Source organism: Scardinius erythrophthalmus (assembly GCF_964197995.2).
Source record: "Scardinius erythrophthalmus genome assembly, chromosome: 6".
NCBI classification, from domain to species: Eukaryota; Metazoa; Chordata; class Actinopteri; order Cypriniformes; family Leuciscidae; genus Scardinius; species Scardinius erythrophthalmus.
The window spans coordinates 30695763-30718733 of record NC_138226.1 but is presented as its reverse complement, the minus strand read 5'-3'; the positions used below and the strand labels follow the sequence as shown (position 1 = coordinate 30718733).

The 22971-nt window shown below is 36.0% G+C and overlaps 1 protein-coding gene across 1 annotated transcript; it reads left to right on the top strand.

The window, feature by feature from the left end:
• The first annotated feature begins 188 nt into the window (after positions 1-188).
• slc37a1 (solute carrier family 37 member 1) lies at positions 189-17167 on the top strand. The gene is made up of 20 exons (XM_081368188.1): positions 189-295; positions 726-1037; positions 3156-3237; positions 4334-4436; positions 4534-4612; positions 5557-5692; positions 6217-6293; positions 6503-6669; positions 6782-6834; positions 10375-10452; positions 10542-10670; positions 10754-10844; positions 11605-11667; positions 12001-12086; positions 12205-12253; positions 13675-13748; positions 13873-13951; positions 14068-14165; positions 16759-16823; positions 16941-17167. The coding sequence occupies exons 2-20, from the start codon at positions 982-984 to the stop codon at positions 16954-16956; spliced, it is 1581 nt and encodes a 526-aa protein (XP_081224314.1). The 5' UTR covers positions 189-295; positions 726-981; the 3' UTR covers positions 16957-17167.
• The last annotated feature ends 5804 nt before the right edge of the window (positions 17168-22971 follow it).

Genomic DNA, 22971 nt, shown 5'->3' with positions numbered 1-22971 from the left:
TATGTATATTTAGAAGCATTGGCTCATTGTAGTTTGCAATGGCTCATTTAAAGAAAAAAAAATTGAATGTGTTTGATTTTAAAAAGTAAATAATTGAATTTAAATGTTTGACTTGTACTGCATGGATAGAGTCTCTTATTTTGAAATATTTGAGTTCGGAAGTCTCGCGTTGTTTCGTGTTTCACGCTGCTCTTGTTGTCGTCATTGTCATCATCATCGCCCCACCGGAGTGAATGAGGAAGTGAAAGAAACGGTCGCTAAAGGCAACGCTGAGCGGAGAGAGTCGGTTGATACGGTAAGACCTCCAGGGCTGTTTTAAATTAAATCAATTATATATGCTTTTATATCTTTGACGAATGGTCTCTCGGCATGTTATCGATCACATCCTATTAATACGTGTTCTTCGAGGATGCGAGAGATCACACTAAATTATATGTATGTAGTAACGTTACATCTATTCAGAATGTTATTGAGTGTTTATGACCTGGTTTAGGTTTAGTTTAACCCAGTATCAGAGGTTTTTTGCTGTCGGTCTCTGATAGACGCCGGTTCTGGTTGTAACGTTACAGTAGCAACCACGTTACGAGTCACGTGACGGCATTTCAGAGCTTTGACAGCTCAAACACTGACATTTCTTAAAGATGAGAGGGCTGATAATGTGCTGTTAATGAGCAGTAGAATGGACATGTTATTGTTTAACGATAGTTTGTTCACTTCTCTTTCAGGAAAACGGCTCCTTCTCTTTCAGTCTTTCATTCTTTCTTCATTTTTTTTTTTTTTTTTTTTTTTTTGGATATAAGACTACGGACGCGGCTCTTCAATCTTCATAATGGGTTCTTGTGTCTTTCTGATCACATACCAAGGTCCTTCTGCTCAGAGATGGATCTTGTGACCATATGTCTCCAGGCATCCTGCCTAACATCTTTATGAGATTTACTAAGCAGCTGTATTACACTCATACACACACAAATATACACAAGCATGGCACCAGTCCCACCTGGCATCCGCTTCCTGGCCTCCTTCAATAGAGACCAGTGGTGAGTTTATCTCTTTTATCAGCATTTGCATGTGTATTTGGGATTGATGATCAGCAAGCCCAGTTTTCTCACAGAGATTTAATGTCTGTCATTATAATTCTACAGTTCCAGTCTTTGCATGTTTGTTTATTACACATGAAACCTAAGTTGCGACAGTCTTTTCTTCCCTATTGTGACATACTGTATGTACAAGTAAAACGGCTTCACGAACAAGAAAAAAATATATATTTTGTTTATCGGAAATTGATTGGATGGTTGTGGTTTGCAATTGGTCGATCTCATGTGAGTGACAGGTTGTCTCGCCCTCACATCATGAGAGAAGAGAAGAGATGTCGCTGTTATTTTAATTAAAGATTACAAGGGCACATGAGTTTTAAAAAAAAATATGTCTGCGAATAAATCATCTCTAATAAATAAGAATAGTCAAATTTTATTTAATATTGACTAAATATTTTGGCAAATTTGACTGATTTCATCAGTAAAAGTATTTCAACATGTTTTATCCATTCTTCACAAAAATGTGAGAAGAATCTGCAATTTTCTTTTCAACATTAGCTGAAATGTGCTGGAGAATACAATAGAGTAGAATGGAACTCTAATGTCTCTTGTATTTAATTGAATACAAGCTTCAATACTGCATTCTGTACCAGACTAGGACGTCAGTCTTTCTGTTGATCATGGTAGCTGAATTACTTGTATGTACATAGATACACGCCTCTCTGTATTTGAGCACGTCTTATCTGTGTTCCATTGCATATCTGCGTCATCTACTCCATTTCAGGATTGGCTGTGAAAAATCGGGTTTAGTGAGTTCTGTAAAAGGGACACACAGGATAGACTAGGTGTGTTTACATTCCTGTCTACTGTTCTGTCAAAAAAAAGTATAAGGACATTTCCAAAACTCCCTGCATGACACATCACATATGAATATATTTTATATAAATAGTGCTATTTTTTCTCATTTTTATCATGGTGGTTACCGTACGTTCTAAGGTGAAAAAAAAAAAATTAGCTGATTTAGGTAGATTGGTGTATTAAAGGGATAGTTCGCCCTCAAGTTGTTCCAAACCTGTTTGAGTTTCTTTCTTCTGCTGAACACAATAGAAGATATTTAGAAATATGTTGGTAGTCAAACAGTTGAATAACCAACATTCTTCAAAATATCTTCTATTGTGTTCAGCAGAAGAAACTCATACAGGTTTGGAACAACATGAGGGTGAGCAAATGATGACAATATTTACATTTTTGGGTGAACTATCCCTTTAACATATATTTATGTTGTAAATATAAAGATATCCCCTAAAAACATGAACATTGTCCGTGTTTTTATAGTGAATTCTGGCAATCACAGCTGACTTTTTTTTCATAATTTAGCAGGATATTTTTTACATTGTGTATTTAAAGTTCTAATTATCAATATTAGGATATGACAATGATATCAGTACAACGAAATGGTTTGATGAATCATCAAACCATTTCGTTGTACTGATATCATTGTCATATCCTAATGTGAGACTTCACAATGCCATCACACTACTCATTTTACTTCTGTGCTGTTATTTATAATATGCGGTTATTTGTTATTTCATATAATTCTATTTGAATAGTGACAAAAAGACATTTTTTGAAGAATCGGTAGCGCTCTATTTCGATAGCCCACTTTAGACGTTCTACTGACTATAAAAACTTTGCAACTAAATTTCAAGTCTTCTAAATCCACGATGAACCTTGGCGTGATGAAAATATCAATTAAACAAAAATAAATAAACCAAAAAGCTGCTGTAAGTGTCTAAACCTGATCTAAGAAAGACTGTAAAATAGAAATGGAGTTGATAAAAGATTTGGTTGCTTTGCCCCTCTTAGTTTGACATTAAGCAATAGTAAGAAGGTCTCTCTTTAACTTCTGATTTGTTTGCTAGTTTAACAGTTGTTTGCGTAACTGAACAGTGGGTGGGAATGTCATTAGCCAATCACACAATTTAATGCTTGGTGTATGCGTTCAGTATTTGTATTTGTGTTTGTTGTGGATGCAGTCTATCTCAAATCTCATGAAATGAAATTTCACTGTAAAATGTCCCTATTTCCTCTTCCTTATTGACCTTTGCTGTGTTTACACAGGTACAAGGCCTTCACGTTTGCTCTCACTTTCCTGCTCTACACAAGCTTCCATCTATCCAGGAAGCCCATCAGCATTGTCAAGGTAGCATGACCCCTGTCACATTGAACAAACCCTTTAAAAGAACACGTGCATTGTCACTGACTCATCTACTATATATATATATAGACACACACACACACACACACATATATATATATATATATATATATATATATATAAACATTATAAATACACTTTATTTAACTTGTGGATCTGTTTGATTGCTTGTATTGTTGCGAAATGCAAATTATTATCGCCCAATCTAAACTGCAAAATGTGACAATAAGGCATGAAGCAGGGTTATTATCGTGAACTAAAACTATTAAAATATTTCTGTAATTTAAATAAATCTGAAATACACAAATATAAATATTAGTTCAACTAATATTCAAGTAATATTCAAGTGTTAGTATCAACTAATCAACAGCAAAAAACTGAAATAAGTGTAAGATCAAGCAATAACATAATTAACTGGAAATAAATAAATAACTAAAATTATAAAACCCTTAAATAAAAAAATAAAATAAAAACAAATTACATAAATAGTAATATAAAATATAATAATAATAAGACAAAAGCACATAACAAAATTACTAAAATTAACATGGAAATGAAAATTATTAATATAAAAGATAATTCAAAATATGAATAAACCTATAATAAATACCAAAATAACACTGGCAAGAAGATAAAATCATGATTTTCTTTTAAGCTGCTTTGAAACTATGTGAATTATAAAAAGCGTTATACAGATAAAAAAAGAAAAACTTATTTTTTTTTTTATCTTTTATTAATGTTATTTATTTATTTATTATTTTATTTTATGTTATTATTTTAAATAAACTAGTAGAACAGAACTGAAATATAAACCAGAATTCAGTTGTTGTTGTTGTTTTTTTTTTTTTTCCATTTCTGGATAAACCGTATGGACAACATTATATTGCTCAGAGGTGGCATGATCGAAATTTGTACTAGCTATTATCGGCACTCCTTGTGCTTACTGGAATCGAGAAGTGTGTGGCACTCAGCCATCTAACCATGTTGAACTTTCTGTAGTCAGCCTTAATATGCAGTCATATCCTGTGTCAACTGTGTGCGCTGTCAGAGATGAGTTCATGTTGTGTATGTGTGTGTATAGAGTGAGCTGCATAAGAACTGCTCTCACATCATGGAGGTTCCTACAGATAGCGGCCGGCAGGCTAGACTTCACACAGAACTAGACTGCAGCTGGAAACCATTCGGTAACATTAAAGTAGATTAGATTCAAGCAATATCTGTTTCTATCACTTTCAGTCAGGGCATTAAATGTTTGGCATCTCTGTGTCTCAATCCCTATAGACAGAAACAACTATAAGCAGTTGCTCGGAGCAATGGATTATTCTTTCCTGTGTGCTTATGCCATAGGCATGTATCTCAGGTAAGAACATATACTAAAACACTCTAATATTTATGTATTTGCATTAAAATGTCTTAAAAGTGTGTGTGTTTTCCCAAACCCACAAGACTTTTGTTTATCTTCGAATAACAAATGAAGGTGTTTTTAATGAAACCTTTTATCGACACGAACACGCAATGCAAGAGTGAATGTCTTTTCAACGTAGCTGAAGTGAAGCAAAATAATGCTTTTGCGGAAAATAAAGCAAAGATGGCGAATGAACGACAAGGAAGAACAAAAAATTAACATACAGTACACAAGAGTGTACTCTAATGACATTCAAAACTGTCCAAAATCAATGTTACTCACGTATGGAGCTGAAACAATGCAACCTCTGCATCCGTTTTCAGGTCTTCATGGTTAGATCTTTCCAGCGCTGGAAAGCTTTTCTAATATTAACGTGGATCCTTAAGCTCTGGGCTGATCATATCCCTTCATTTTCCAGTGATATTCCTCTGAGCTTTTCTCTTTTGTAATGTCTCTCAGCCATCTCTCTTTCTACAGTCTTTCTTCAAATCTCCCTCTTGCTCTCTCTCTCTCCTCCCCCATCATGAGTGGACACGCCCCCTACTTAAATCGCACTTTTAAAAAAGAATTATAATGAAATAGTAATAAACAGCCATGTATATTTTTACAAAAATATTTTAATACATAAAAATCCATTATTAAATCGAAGTTTTGAATGGATTTACTAAAGCAGTTTGAACTGACTCACCAGAATGAATTTACAACTTGAACACTGTTTTTGCTTCTCAAGTTTAAATCTGAAGATGCTATTATTTAAAACACCCTTACGCTCTGAATTATTCTAATCTCATTGGTCTTTGGTCTTATATTGAGAAGTTGAACTCATCTAACAACAGTGATATGTTTATTGTTTGCTGCTAACATTCTGTCTGCAGTGACATTTAATACAATGTTTTCAGTGGAATCATTGGAGAGCGTTTGCCCATTCGCCTGTACCTGACTGTGGGCATGTTGACCAGTGGTCTTTTCACCTGTCTGTTTGGACTGGGATACATCTACGACATCCACAGCCTTGGCTTCTATATATTTGTTCAGGTTGGTGTCATACATGAAGTCTCTCATGCTCACCAAGACTGCATGTATTTGATCAAAAATACAGTAAAAACGGCATAATTGTGTAAAATAACTATTTTATATTTTAATATATTTTAAAATATAATTTATTCCCGTCATGCAAAGCTGATATCATCATTACTCCAGTCTTCAGTGTCACATGATCCTTCAGAAATCTTTCTAATATTCTGATTATTATCAATGTTGAAAACAAATGCTTAATGTATTTGTAAAACCATTTTTTCAGGATTCTTTAATGAATAGAAAGTTTAAACAAACAGCATTTGTTTGAAATAGAAATTTTGTAACATAATAAATGTTTTTACTGTTACTTTTGATCAAATTATCTATAAATGAATTACCTTGCTGAATAAAAGTGTTCATTTCTTTGGAAAAACAAATCTGACCTCAGACTCTGAATGGTAGTGTATGTAAACAGCAATTATTATTTATGAACCATTTTGTTCAGTTTTCATTCAGTATTCTCTCCTCTTTTTTGTCTGTAGGTGGCCAATGGATTGGTTCAGACCACTGGTTGGCCAAGTGTCGTGACTTGCATTGGCAACTGGTTTGGCAAGGGCAGGTATGAGGCATTACATTTTCCACTAACATTATAAACTCGATAAATCTGTCTAAACACGAAGATGCAGTGTTTTCGTTTATCTCAGACGCTCAAGATGAGGGAATGCTTATCCTCTTTGCTGCTCTTTATACACTCCAAAATTGTAACAGATCTCTTATTACCACAAAATGAAATGTTATATAATGTGTTTTGTTTTGTTGTGGTATCAGGAGAGGCCTCATCATGGGTCTGTGGAACTCTCACACATCGGTGGGAAACATTCTGGGTTCTCTGATTGCCGGATATTATGTCTCCTCTAACTGGGGAATGTCCTTCATCGTCCCTGGAGTTATCATCGCTGTCATGGGGGTCGTCTGCTTCTTCTTTCTAATAGAGCGTAAGTGAATATGATCTCTGGCTTATTTATGTGTGTTTGGGAGCAAATTTGTCACAAAGCACTATTGGAGATGGTTGATGGGTTTTTGATGCGAACGCTTCTGTATCTCCAGACCCTAATGATCTGAAGGCCGCCAGTGCCCAGAACTCAGCTCCAAGCAATCAGGTATTTAGCTTCATTTCCTGTCACATTGCTGTGAAGTTTGTGGTCAGTGCAATTAAATTATTATTTATTTTTTAATAGATACTTTCATTCAACAGGGATGCATTGAATTGTCCAAAAATGAAAGTTCAGACATCTATAATAATGTTTCAGAAATTCAAATAAATGCTGTTCTATTGAACTTTCTATTCATCAGAGAATACTGAGAAAAAAAAAAATCACATTTTCCACAAAAATATTGAGCACAACTGTTTTCAACATTGATAATAATCAGAAATGTTTCTTGAGCTCCAAATTAGCATATTAGATTGATTTCTGAAGGATCATGTGACACTGAAGACTGGAGTAATGATGCTGAAAATTCAGCTTTGCCATCATAGGAATAAATTACATTTTAAAATGTATTAAAATCGAAATTTTAAATATTTCAAAATATTCTTAGTTTTACTGTATTTTTGATCAAATAAAAGTAGCCTTATAAGAGACTTATTTCAAAAACATTGAATTTTACCCCAAACTTTTAAACAGTCGTTTACTTCAAGGCTTAAGTTTACACAAATCCAATGCTGGTTTCAAATCCGGTCTCTCAGGAATGACAAGTCCACACTGTAATTTTACAGACGTGAGGATCTCTTTTTGTCAACATCAACATCTGGGGTCTCATATATAAAACATTACGTAGATTTCATCCCAAAATGCCAGAATTTGCAGTTTTCTGATTTATAAACCATGCATACACCAAAACCAGTGCACAATTCCCTTTTAAACCTTTTTATTTAAAAGTGGCATCTAGTGGTGAGGTTACGAATTGCTGTAGCAAGCATTTTGAATGGTATTTTGACAATTCAGAGCCACCGAATCACGAATACGAAAAAACGCATGCGAAAATTTCGGACTCAGTGTGCAAGGACCTTCACGTGTCCGACAGGAAAAGATGTGTCGTCTGAGACAGCAGAGCGTAGCCAGTTAAGCAATGAGGTTTCTTTACAAAGATTAATTAAGACATGATGTTTACTTTATTATTCAGTAAAACGATATGTTATTGCGAATAATATTGTTACTTGTTCATCATCGTGTCAGTGTTTTATTCGCTGTCTTTAGCTAGCTTCTTTGCACAAAGAACAACATAGTAACGAAACACGTTTGTTCATTTAGAGCTACTGTAGAAACATGTCAGCGCATTTCAATGTAAGTGGACCCGTGGTGTATGTAGATAGAAATGGCTCATAAGGTAATAAAAACGTAACAGTTCATTAAGTAAGGCCTTTATACACCACTGAAAACATAGTTATGTATATGATATTGCATTTCTGTCAACAGATCCTCCTAAATATTACACACTGCACCAAAAATCATTCACTATCCTTGTCTTTTTTAGAATAAATCAGTCAAAATTGTTTAAAATAATGTTCAGAGAAAGTTTTAAGAGAGGAGTTATACTCATTCTTTTCCACTGGCCAAAAAGTATTTTGAATTGTTTTAAACAAATCAAAATTATGCAATTTTGCCTATAAGGTAAACATGTATTTTAGGATGTTTATATATTTTTAATTGAAACAGATCTGCCTCATTTATGCAGTGTAAAATACATCAGGCCCCTGGTGAGACTCATTCCAGAAAATCAGTGGATGTGATTTGTGGCTTGTAAATATCAGATTCCATATTTTTGTTGCGGTTCAGCTGACAAAAAATGAAACTTGATTTGAGTCAGATACACTCAAAAATCAGATTTTTGCTTCTGACCTGAACAAAAAAAAGCCTAGCAGAGAGTCAAACAGACAATGCCTTGTAATCAACAATGTCATCTTCACATAAGTTAATGTATTTTCCCAGCAGTCTGAGGCAAGGTTGGTTAGATAACATGACTCATTCACGCTCGAAAGCAGTCGCTATGACAACGGCCCTGTGATGCGCACACCTGCCAGTCTCAGTAGAGCGCGAGGTGCTCTTCGAGCACGGAGAGTTCACATTTCTGAAACGCTTCATCAGATTGATTTAGATTCAAGAGGAGTGCGCCTAATCAGGAGTAACAGAGACATTAGGGATGGAGGAAGGGGGTGACAGCAAGAGGAAATGTAGATTGACGTCTCTTTCCCTCATTTTGACTGTGGAGGAGGAATTAATCATATTCAAGTGCAACTTCAAACACTTCGCAGCTTGCAGCCGCATAATTCAGGATTCTGTGTTATTGTCTACCCTAATGACTCTTGGTTTGTTTCTAAATGATTCTTAAATATTCATAGCGATTAATTAATTACACTAGTATTTTTGTCTTGCCCTCTAGAGTGTACATAAACAATAGAAAACACTGCAAGAAGGAAATTGGGTCAATAATACTAACAGCAGATTCACTGATTGGAAATATATGCAAAAATTTAGCCTTTTTTATATTTGTGTAAGGAAAGTATATGTTTTTTTCATACTGTAATTTTAAGTTCTTCACCACTTTTAATCAACGTTGTGATTTCAATTTTCTTCAGCCTGTGACAAATATATTTAAAAGTAGAAATATTAATTTTCTTCTATATATTAGGAGCTTGTCTATCAAAATGCCTAATAAAATGTATCAATATCTTAAGACTTATTACAATATATTCAGAATTACATTTATATTTTCAGACCTATAACTGCATATATTCAGATTTACATCTATAAATATAATGATTTACCTTTACATATTCAAAGTTGTATCTGTGTATTTACATTTTAATTATTTTCATATATATTCACTTTTATATTTTCTTCTATACTCTAACAGAACTTTATAGTTAAGCAAAAATCACACAAGTAACAAGTATCACACGATTCGAGTGCTGTTTTTGTCCTGAATAGCAAGAGTTTAAATATTGTCTATTTTTGCTCAATTTCGCCACCAAAAATATTACCTATAAAGCCAGCGCAGAACTGTTGTGCATCTCCAAACACACAGTGTTGTTTTGTTTCTCAATGAATCCACGTCCATTGATAAATACAGAGAGCCATTTACTTCATTCTATGAATGAATTAGCCGTTTGAATGAATCAAATGAATGAATAACTTGCTCATTAAGACTTTACCTCCACCTATTGGCAGTTTTAGTTTCCTATTTAGAGTATCATTTCATTAAAAAACTCCATTAAAGGGATAATTCACCCCCAAATAAAAAAAAACTCTGTCATTATTTACTCTCCCTCATGTCGTTACAAACCTGTATGATGTTTCAGTATTTATATATATATATATATATATATATATGTATATGTATATGTATATGTATATATATATATATATATATATATATATATATATATATATATATATATATATATATATATATATATATATATATATATATTGAATTGCTTGAGAGAATGAATGAGAGATTCGGGGTTTTTTGTGGACGGCAAAATTATGTGTCACTATCCATGTGTCTTGTGTTATTATATTAATACAAAATAATTAATATGATGTCATAACACACCTAGTCTAAGTGTTCCCTTTGTTGTCTTTAGGTGTTGTTCTCTTTGTAAATGTGACACTGAACTCATATTATTTTTTTCTCAGAAGCTTCATAAAAGCTGGAATGGTGTTAATGGACACAAAGACCTTTACTTGCAGTGCAAGCCAGGAGCTAAAGCACAGGTTGGTCCACGTCATTGTCTCTGTGTATTTTTCTGTGTCACTCCTTTAGACGTATTACGTTTTCACTGTCCGATCCTCCTGTTTGTCAGAGCTGGGACACAGAGCTTCTGCTGGGGCAGGAGAGCATTGGCGTGTGTGTTCCCGTGCAGCAGGTGGTGGTGGTGAAGAGCGAGGCCGAACCGTCACCCATCAGCTTCATGGGAGCTTTACGCATTCCTGTGAGTGTCGCCCATCCGTCTGTCCGTCATCAGTCGGCGTGTGTTACGGCGTCACTGACGTTTCTCCCGCTGTGTGTTTGCAGGGAGTGGTGGAGTTCTCTCTTTGTCTGCTGTTTGCCAAGTTGGTCAGTTATACGTTCCTCTTCTGGCTGCCCCTCTACATCACTAAAGCAGGTAACTCTCACTGATGACATCAGCGTTTATCAGTCATTTCATTCGTCTGTTGTGTTATATTTATTTCTGTGGTTCTCTTGATGTAGAGGTTTCTGTGTTTTGTGTATATATTTGCACGTTTTGGGATGGTGGTTAATATACTGCTGCAGTGATGATGTATTTTTGTAGGCCAACCCACAAGTTAGCATCACCCTCGACAAAAGCCTAATAGGACTTTTCCACCGGCCTTTGGATTATTGCAGAATATAAGCTCTGTGACCAACAAAAGTTTTGTTCAACATGATAATCTTCACAAATTAACACAACTTTTAGACATTTTGATGCCTAAATACAATCGGCTGATGTAAAAAGCTAAACATAGGCTATAAACAAACTACATTAAAGGTTCCGACCACTCTCAGTCTTTATTTAAAAACACATTTTCCCTGAAAGTTCGAGTTTGAATGGTCAGCAAGAGAGTGATTTTATACGCATCGAGGCTGTGAAAGTGGACTACTCAATAGACGAGTTTAGCTGTTCGGTGTGATGGTGTATAATGTTCCCGAAAACCTCTGTGGTTCCATTTAGCCACTTGTTAATAACCGCAAAAGACCTTGTGTTAATTGCAGTTAAAGGCATTTTACCAAAAACCATTTCAAATAACCCATTGACTCAGGATGATGGATTTGTAAGTGCTAAAATGCTAACTCCTGGCTAAAATACATCATCCCTGCAGCACTCTATATGGATCAGTGACTACAGTGCACTTCCTGTTTTTCAGCTCACCTAGATGCCAAGAGAGCCGGAGACCTTTCAACTCTATTTGATGTGGGTGGCATTGTTGGTATGTAGAGTTTTTGTCTTTTTTTTTTAGGTTTTAGTCATTTGAGTGGGCAGTAGTAGCTGATATACACACATCTGTGAGCATTTATCTGTTGCTTTCTTTTTAAAAAAACAAATTGTGATGTGTTTATTAACACCCATATCAGACCAAACAAGGTCTTCCTCATCTTGACTTGTTTGGGACACGTCCCGCTTTGTATTTATTTCTTCATCACTCAAATATTTTAATGACGGCAAATAGTTCTGCCCACTGCTAACCGTGCAAATAAAGCAGCGCAGAGGAAAGCACAAACACATTCTGTATGAGTGTTTATGTGTTTGTGTGTGTGTGTAGGAGGGATCTTGGCTGGAGTGATCTCTGATAAGATGGGAAAGAGGGCCACCACTTGTGCTGTGATGCTTCTGCTGGCGGCGCCCACAGTATGTCATTCTGTTGATCAAATACAGCGGAGCTTGTGCATTTAAAGGCCCTTTGTTGCATCACATTTCTCCCACCATTGACAGTGGTTAATGTCTCTGTTTTTTTATATATATATAGCTCTACGGCTTCTCTATGATCAGTCAGTTTGGCTTGGGTCCCACTATTGGTAAGACATCAAATCCTTCAAAGTTACATAAGAGCGTTTTTAACCCCTGTTGCTTTGATTCAAATGAGAGAATGAATGATATTAACAGATGATAGCTGATACCAGCTTTGCTATGTGTTATTATATTATTTGAAGTAGTAGATATCAAACATTTATCGATAACTTGTATACACACTGACACTACCATTCAAAAGTTTTTTTTATGTTTTTGAAAGAAGTCTCTAATGCTCACAGAGGCTGCGTTTATTTGATAAAAAATACAATAAAAACTGTAATATTATGATATATTATTATGCTAGATTGACAAATCCAAGATTCAGATCTACTATTTAAGCTTCTTGTGCTGATACTAATTTTGAAATATTATCTTCTCCTAAGAGCTTTAAAGCTACAACCATCAGACTGTTCTTACTTGAGATGCTAACCGATCCAACTTTGAGAATTCCCGTACAGGACTTCTGAGTTCCGAACATTACCAAATTCTCATAGACTTTCATACAATAACTCTCATTGAGTATTTAAGCTGTCTAAAACAAACTATCCTAGGACAATATGCTCAAACAAGCTAGCCATGTGTTTAAAAATGATAGGTTCATGCTAGCAATGCTTTAAAACATGCTAGCAAAACGTTAAAACATGTTAGGATCATGTTAGCAAAATGTAAAATGGTTAAAACATGCTAAATCATGCGAAAGTAACGAAATTAAAAAAAAAAATGCTAACAGTGAACTAAAACAAGTTAAAGACATGTTAAGGCATGCTAACAAGAGAAAACTTGCTAGTAACATGATAAAACATGCTATGATCAAACTTTCAGACGAGGCTTTGTCCCGATAAACTTTACTTTCTAGTTACAATTTAAACTATTTGAATATATGTTAAAATGTAATTTATTCCTGTGATGCAAAGCTGAATTTTCAGCATCATTACTTCAGTCTTCGGTGTCACATGACCCTTCAGAAATCATTCTAATGGGAAACATTTCTGATTATTATGAATGTTGAAAACAGCCGTGTTGCTTAATAGTTTTCTGGATTCTTTGATGAATATAAAGTTCAGAAAGAGCGACATTTATTTGAAATAGAAAACTTTTATAACATAATAAATATCTTTACTGTCACTTGATCAGTTTTAATGCATCCTTGCTGAATAAGTGTTAATTTCTTCAAAAAATAATCCCCTCAAACTTTTAATTTTGAATAGTAGTGTATGTAAATAAAATACAAAATAATTTTACATATGACATTATGTAGTATGTATTAAGCCTTATGCCTCCAGGTTATGCACCAGCCCTCTTGCCATAATTTCCTCATATCTTTTCAAAATGGAAAAAAGCCATTTGTTCTGTAGAGTGACCCTTTTTCTGGTGTGTCATTGCCTGGTTTAGTGCTCTGATGTTTGTGTGTTATTTGAAATGGCAGGTATGCTGCTGGTGTGTGGTGGTTTAGTCAACGGGCCGTACTCTCTCATTACAACAGCTGTCTCTGCTGACTTGGTGAGTGTGTGTGTGTGTGTGTGTGTGTGTGTGTGTGTGGTTAGGAAATGCACTTGCATAATCTTGTGCTTATTCATGTGCCACACTGTTTCTCTCTGATGGATTATTTGATTTAATTCTATAGGGCACACACAAGAGTCTGAAGGGCAATGCCAGGGCTCTCTCTACAGTTACAGCTATTATAGACGGCACTGGATCTGTCGGTAAGACCCTAATAACTATCATATCTCCAGCCACTCGATTCATATTCATGTTTTATTGTGAAGCGGTCTCATGTTGAGCAGAGAGAGGTCACTCTTGTGCCTTTCGTCTTCTGCAGGTGCTGCTGTGGGTCCTTTGCTGGCAGGGCTGTTGTCGGCACAAGGCTGGGATCAGGTCTTTTACATGCTCATGACCGCAGACTTTTTTGCACTTTTGGTGAGTCTAAATAAAAGCTTACTTAATTTGGCAGATTTTTTAAACCTCTTTCATTGTTGTTGTTTTTTTAAAGCTAAATTTTGATTAACCTACTGTTTATAGAGTCCATGTCTATCAAGCTCTTAAAGGAATTGAAAAACAGCTTAAAAGTAGTTTGTATGCCACAAGTACATTTCAAGGAGCCACACAATGTGAGGAACAGGCCAAAATTTAAGTTGTTTTCCACAAGTTTTCTCACTTTTGTCCCCAAATTTTTTTTTCCATCCTACATATTCAAATGGTCGGTTTCTCACACAAAATTATTATATTGATTCAGAACACTTCGAGACAGTGGTTCTCAACCAGCGGAGCCGAGACCCACTTGGGGTTTTTAATCCAAGGCTCCTCTTTGTCCAAGACAATAATCAAAGGCCCTCTTATCTAAGCTTATATGTACATCTGGTGCTTCTGTTGTCATTAAAATAAGTAAACAAACTGAAAAATATGATGTCAGTTTAATTTTGTGCATCTTTATTTTTAGCTGTTTAATTAAGATTAAACTTTATTGGGCTCCTAGTTATTTGATTGGCAGATGTGGTCACCATAAATTGTTGTATGGCAGCATGAACAGAATAGAATTATAAACTTTTATTTGTTCCTGTAAAGTTTTGCAGTGTACACTTGGCAGTTCATTTCACTCATTCAATACTTGACACATAGTCCGATTACACAGTGTACATTTAACCCTCTGGTGCTGCTCACGTGGCAGTCAAAAATGACACAAACATTATTTTTCAATGAAATGAATGTACCATATTTTAGTTTGATAATGTTTTTTGTATTTTTAGGGAATTTTATAGTACTAATTATAGTTATGCAGTTGTCATAATCCATTTATTTACTTTGAGTATAAACCTGAAAATTACATTTCCAACTCTTTGAAGTCTTTTCTTCAAAGCATTCAAGATTTATGACAGTTTAAGCCCAGTCTCTTTTTAATGACGGCACTTGGCATATTATTGCTGAAGTGAAAAAAGTTTTAAAATGTGAACTTTAAAAAAAGTTCTAGAATTTTACGTTTATGAAAAATGCACAAAAATACTATTTTAAATTTGTATATGAAAATATATTTTACAAAACAGAAAATCAAAGCCATAAATCTTTACTAGCCAGAAATCATAAGTCTAAACTAAAGTTGTGTTCCAAATTTGAGGTCGATATGTGAACAAATGAGCTTTCCGTAAGATGTTGTGAGTTGTTTAGGCTCTGTCCCAAACGTTTTCACTAGATAAAATTAGTTTCACATTCATCTCCAGTGCAGTCATTTTTGACTGCGAAAAGTACAAGTGAGACTATTTTTTTTCAGGACCATTTAAAGGGTTAGTTCACCCAAAAATTAAAATTATGTCATTAATGACTCACCCTCATGTCGGTCCAAGCCCGTAAGACCTCCGTTCATCTTCGGAACACAGTTTAAGATATTTTAGATTTAGTCCGAGAGCTTTCTGTTCCTCCATTGAAAGTCAATGGACGGTATACTGTCCAAGTCCAGAAAGGCAATACAGACATCATCAAAGTAGTCCATGTGACATCAGTGGCTCAATCTTAAGTTTATCAAGCGGCGAGAATACTTTTTGTGCGCAAAAATTAAACAAAAATAACGACTTTATGCCACTATTCATTTCCTTCTCTCTGTGCCTCGAGTGAGTTCACGTAGTGTTTTTGCGTAGCGCGTCTGTGTTTCACGTCACTACGCATCACACATGACCAGCGTTGGCCAATAGTAAGCCTACGTGTGACGTACAACACAGACGCGCTGCGCAAAAACACTACGTGAAATAGCTCGAGGCCCAGAGAGAAGGAAATTAATAGTGGAATAACGTCGTTATTTTTGTTTACTTTTTGCGTCCATTGACTTTCAATGGAGGAACAGAAAGCTCTCGGACTAAATCTAAAATATCTTAAACTGTGTTCCGAAGATGAACGGAGGTCTTACGGGCTTGGAACGACATGAGGGTGAGTCATTAATGACATAATTTTCATTTTTGGGTGAACTAACCCTTTAACCTTTTCGAATCATGTCCATAATTTTTTTTTTTTTTTTTTTTTTCATAGCAAGTGCCAAAACCTTTATCAAGTTTTGTACCATTCTGATGAAATAAAAACATTTACGGGTTAAGACAAGTGATACATTAATCGAAGAATTCACAGTTATGACATCCAAAAAATAAATAAAATTAAAATTGTTTGTAGGATTGTCACGGTACCAACATTTCAGTATTTGGTACAAATACCAGTCAAATTTGACTGTTCTTGGTACCAATTTTGGTACCATAGCAAAAACTTTAACTATTAACTATTTGAATATTAAATAAAATTAGTTTTTAATGCTATGAATGATCCTAAGTAAATAATACATTAAAATATTAGTATGTAGCCTTCAAATATTTTGAAAGCTGCGCCCAGTACTCGATTGACCCAGTACTTACTATCTAACTATACTATTGGTACTGTAGAAAGACTGGTGTCATTATGCTTTTAACATTTTCATATCAACTTGGTACCGAAGCATCTGCACTTTTGGCAACCCTAATTGTGTTTGTATGTCCTTCAGCTTTTGCTGAGACTCGTGATGAAGGAGCTTCGCTCTCATAGGAGCCGGCCAGGAGCCGCTGTCGAGTGAGTGCTGTTTCGAGCTTGTACTTACCTATTAAAGTTGCAAATCATTGACCAAAACAGTCAAAGGACTTCCTATCTTTGATTATAACAGTCTTTTTTCCCCTTTGTGTGTTTTAGAATGAAGGAACATTGAGTACTTTGCACTTATCTGAGCGAGAGAAACAATGAAGGATACAAATCTCTGGATGGATACAAATCTCTCACCAGTTGTTATCTGACCACTTCCTACCCTGGACCAAAACTTGACTGAAACCCCAGTCCATGGACTATACAAAGAGACATTTTATACCCTTTTTCAGATAAAAATAAAATAAAAATAAAAATCATCGATTTAGGGTGACAGCAAAGCAACTTTGAGGAAATATTTTCTTCCAGAATATTTTTCCCTCGAGATCATCATGGACATGCAGTCTGGACCTTGCAGCTCTAATTGCTTTTGTGCCCAAACAAATGAACATGACTCAAGCCTAAATATCCCTCCAGTTAAATAATGCACAATTGCACAACCAAAAGTAGCCTCTCTTTGTTGCTAACAAGGGGATTTTTTAAAATAAATGCAGTAAAATTTCTACTCCTAGACCCTGCCAGGCACACAGTGCCTTCATTAAACACGCAGAACAAATGTCCCTGTAAACAGTTCATAAATCCATTCTTGCATGAATTGAACACAGCAATTTACTAAGAATGGATTAAGAAATATTTACACCGAAATTTGTTCTGCTCGTGTTTAATAAGCTAGGCCGATAGAGCATAGAGCTGATTATCAGTTGATGTATGTATGTATATATATATATATATATATATATATATATATATATATATATATATATATATATATATATATATATATATATATGTATGCTAAATCTATAATATATTATTATTCGCATCTGCCTTTCTCTGAACCAAAGCCAATCTTGTCAGTCATTGAGATTTTTTTTATATATTTGAGCTCTTCTACGAATCCCCTGATATGACATGGTGGTGGAAAAAATATGGGATGGGAGGGGGGAAAAAATGCTTTTGTGTTCCCTAGCAAAAGTTTTGCATTCCCAGAGAAGCTCGCAAAATTTTGCCGTCCTTCAAGAAACTTTGCGTTACCTCGCGAAGAACTCAAAAGTTTTGCTAACGCGCGCAAAGTTTCTCAGGGAATGCAAAACATATTAACTTGTAATTTTTTTTCTTCCCATCTCAAAAGAATTTATCGCCATGTCCCTTTAGAGGTTTTGTAGTTTTCTGTGTCTTACTGTGGTGACGTGAAAGGTTCTTATCCTGTGTTTGTATATAGGAGATCCATTAGGTGATTCAGCCATATGACAAATTATTATTATTATTTTTTTTTATATATTTATTATTTTTGGGGTGTATTAGAGCAGGGGTGTCCAATCCTGCTTCTGTCCTGCAGAGTTTAGCTCTAACTTGCCTCAACACACCTGACTGGAAGTTTCTAGTAACCCAAGGTAGAACTTGATTGGTTCAGGTGTGTTTATTTGAGCTGAACTCTGCAGGACAGCGGCCCTCCAGGACTGAGTTTGGACACCCCTGTATTAGAGACTTTCACTGCTGGCCTGTGACTTGATGAATAATCACTATGTTTTGAGTTATTATGAAATAAGATTAGGAATTAGTTTTTATCTGATCACTGGTTACTATACATTCATATACAAACAAAAGTCAAGCTGTTCTATATGAATAATACAATATATATTTTCTCTGTAGGATAAAGTGTTTTAAAGTGCTTCTGTTGCCAGGTTCAGAATGTTCACATCAAGATCAGTCTGTATGATATAAATCAGTGTGAGCGAACCAAAAGAGTCTCCTTGACTGTAATTGTATGTGCGCATTTAGGACCCGCACCTGCCTCTGCAGCTATAAATATTTAAAGTGTCTATTTGAATGTTCAGGTTACTGTGGGATTGTGTCGTTCTGCTGAGATAGAGGCACATGTAGATGTTTGCTGTAAAGCTGGACCTCTTACGTAATCATGCGTTTAGCACGTGTGCATTTGCCCTTATAGGACAACATACTCTAGGTGATTGAATGTATGTGTATAATTTATGGGTAGTACCTTGGTGTAATGAGATAAAATACATTGTGCCTTTTTTTTCTATTTGCTTTTTTTGTATAGGGATATGTCTTTTGGAGTGTTCATTTTTAAGTTATTGTCAGCTACTTTACAGAATCCTGTGGAGAAAATAGAGATTTGGGAATTATCTGTATTATGTTGCTGTGTGTACACATAGGACATTTCGAATAAAGCAAACACAAGGCATGAAGTCTTTCTTTTTTGTGACGCTGCAAAAAAAATACACTCTCACTTTATGGATAAAAGTGATTGGGACACACCTCTTAATTCTTGAATCCAGGTGTTTCAATCAGACCCATTGCCACAGGTGTATAAAATCATGCACCGTCTGCGGCTGTGTCTGAAATCGCCCCCTATACCCTTAAATTGGGCATTATTTGAGGGAACAGTTTGTAGTGGTGTCCTAGTGCACTCATTCAATCCCACAATGCACTGCAATAACGAGTGTCCAACCGATGTACGCTCAACAGTTAGAGAATACCCATAATGCACTTTGAGAGCCGTGCTGAATGAATTCCCTCATCTGACCAGAAGATTGCGTCCGCAGCGCAATCCATTCATTTTACAAACCGCTGGTCCAATGTGTGTACAGCGTAATATCACACGGGTAGGCTATAAATTCCTTTTTGATTGATTATTGATTAAGTTGTTTAATTAAGATTTATATATGCTAGATTCCATGACTAAGTTCAAGATTAATCTTTTCATCACGACTGGAGCTGCCAGTTTGCTAAGTTTCAAATGATTATTTAAACCGCAAGCAAAAACTATGCAAAAGCGGCAGCCCTTCCGGCGCACTCAGTGTCCGAATTCACTCACTCGTTTTCATTCACTCCTTCAAGTGGGCTATATTAGTGGAGTAATGTAGGGAATAGTGAATGAAGGTATAGGGGGCGAAGTGGAAGCATTTAGGAACAGCAGCAACTCTGCCATGAAACAGAAGACCACGTAAAGTCACAGAGCGGTTCACCGAGAGCTGAGGAGCATGGTGTGTAAAAATCGGCTGATTCCATCGCTGAAGAGTTCCAAACACTGGCATTAATATCAGCACAAAAACTGTGCGGCGGGAGCTTCATGGAATGGGTTTCCATGGCATGCAAGCCTCACATCACCAAGTACAATGCTAAGCAGTCATATGAAGTGGTTAAAGCACGCCGCCACTGGACTCTGGAGCAGTGGAACGTGGAGTGACGAATCACGCTTCTGTATTTTGAAGTCTGATGGGCGAATTTGGGTTTGGCAGAAACCAGTTGAACATGACCTGTCTGACTGCATTGTGCTGAAGGCGGTGGACTGGAATCCACTGCTGCTTCACTGTATATGTAATGAGTGATTATAATCAAGGTATTAATCAATATTTTTCCTTCTAAATATCAAATGAGTTGAATGACTTCTCTGGAGATTTTACTTTTTTATAGAAGTCACCAGTGTGATTATTGAAATGTTCTTTTCATGTTTTCTTTAATGTCTTTATTTGATATCTGAATACAGTAACAGTGCTTGCTTATTTAGCCCGGCTTCCAGAAATGAAATAGGGACTTGTTTTGTGTTTGAGAAAGGTCTTCAACGTGTTAAAACATACAGGGGTCATTGACGCCAATAGTTTAAGGGACCATTTCTTTGTTAAAGCCTATATTTTCCATTTAGACTAAAGTGTCCTATCCTTGAGAGAAAGAACTTGTTATCTTGATGTTTTGAGACAGGACTCCTGTTTATAGTTAGAGCCTGGCCAAATCCAACCTTGAGGAAGATGTGTGCCGGTGTGTGTGTTAGTCTTTTTTGTTACAGGTTAAGGAACCACTGGCATTATTGGAGATTGACTGACTTGTTCTGGACATGATGGCACCCAGCCACCCAAATCTGCGACCTGGAAGGTCACGACGTGCCCAACTTCAGGGTCCGAGTGTCAGCCGCATAATCGATGGAGATATGCTTCAGTCTATCTGTAGATGTGTGGAAAATTACTATGTTTATCTTTTTCTTAGCCAATGAGAATCATTCAACCTGAAGCAAGGACGTAGCTTAGACCTTGGTGAAGGGTATAACTGCGGTTATCTTTTTAACTGTAAGCGTGGCTGCCTATGAACTCCTGTGTGAGTCTTGAAGCTGACTTCTGCTGATGAAACTGCAAACTATGTTCAGTAAAACTTTTCTTTAATTTATTATAATTCTGACTTCGGGTCTTCTTTCAAACATCTGGTCCTTGGGTCCTAAACTGTAACCCCCTACTGCAAAATTTGGTGGAGGAGGGATAATGGTGTGGGGCTGTTTTTCAGGCTATGCCCCTTACTTCCAGTGAAGGGAAATCTTAATGCTTCAGCACACCAAGACTTATTGGACAATGCTATGCTTCCAACATTGTGGGAACAGTTTTGGAAAGGCCCTTTTCTATTCCAGTTTGGAGAATGGTGCACAAACCACATTCTATTAAGACATTGGATGAGATTTGTGTGGAAGGACTTGACTGGTCATCATATAGCCCTGACCTCAACCCCGTCCAGCATCTTTGGGTTTAACTGGAACAGAGATTGTGACCCAGGCCTTCTCTTCCAACATCAGTGCCTGACCTCACAAATGCTCTGGATGAATGGGCAAAAATTCCCACAGAAACCAAAAACTCCAAAATCTTGTTGAAACCCTTTCCAGAAGAGTGGAAGCTACTTTTTACTAAATAAATGAATAAATGACCAGTCGAGCTGTAGATAATAAGATATTATACAGCCACACAGACACCGGTTTCATCTTAAGAAGTGAGTGTGAGTCAGCGAGTGCTTTGAGTGTCCATGTGCAGGTGACACGTCATCAGTGCACACATACACAGACAGGTGGCAGTCAGTCAATGGCAACAAAACAGATACAAATACAGAGTCTATGTTTGGAAGGATAAGTACTCCATGGTGGGTGAATTCATACATGAATATAATTGAGTATAATGAGTGTGTTTCAGAGCTCGGGTCCTTACAGTTTAACAGATGATTCATTTGATTTGCCACAGGGAATCACACGCTTCCCCTGAATGACTCCAGCGCTGAACCCCGTCTGTTCATTTTGCCACCTCATCGCCCACAACCCAGACTCACCTTCATGAATTCTTTATTCTGCCATCACGTGTACCAGCAGTTCTCACATTATGTTAGGGTTATCCCCGTTATGCCTTTTAAACTTAATAAAAAATTGTTGATGTTAAAGGCCCTTCTGTAGTCAGTCATTTTATCCCTTAAAACTCATCTTTGATCACAAAAATTACTATTTAAATCTTCATGCCTTAAAATAGTTTGAATGTAACTGCACCCTTGCCTCATTTAGTATACGCAGTTCTATGAATATGCTAATTAGCCCCGCCTCCACTCACTCACACCAGCTTATAGATCCACTCGTTGATGATCACACGTTGACCTGATTGGTTACATGGGTAGTTTGTGACGTCATAAACACCAGCGTCTTTGGTTCACTGGAGTTTTAAGGAGAAAATACTCAGCAAAGGTGGTTACTTATGACTACATGGTTTGTCTTGTAAAAACACCACATAGACATATAAACAACATTAATGATTTATTTTTTACCACAGGAGGGTGTTTAAGAATTAATTTTGTACTGTTATTCTTTACAACTACCAATGATGTCACTTCCTGGAAGATTTCATTGAAGGTAGTTCATTTAGAAAATACATTTCTAAAGCACAAAATTGTACAATAAAGGGAAGGACTCACATTATAGAGAGTTCTATTGAGTACACAGAAAAACAATCTGATTAAAACTATTTTAAAACATTGTTTTAAACAAATCAATCACAGCTACAATTGCAACTTTTGGCCCTCTATCTGTTGAAAGAGAACGGAAGAACATTGTTTTGGTTGCTTCAGTTCTGCTCATCTGCACGGATGAATGTGGTTCGAGGCACCGGTGTACAAAAGGGTGCATCTTATCAGAGCGGATTGACATGGTTTGTTTTAACAATGGTGATTCCACAGAGGCTTGGTGTTTTCAATGATCCATGGTCAGTTTTCTTGTTTGTTAAAGGGGTGGTTGATTATGATTTCACTTTTTTAACTTTAGTTAGTG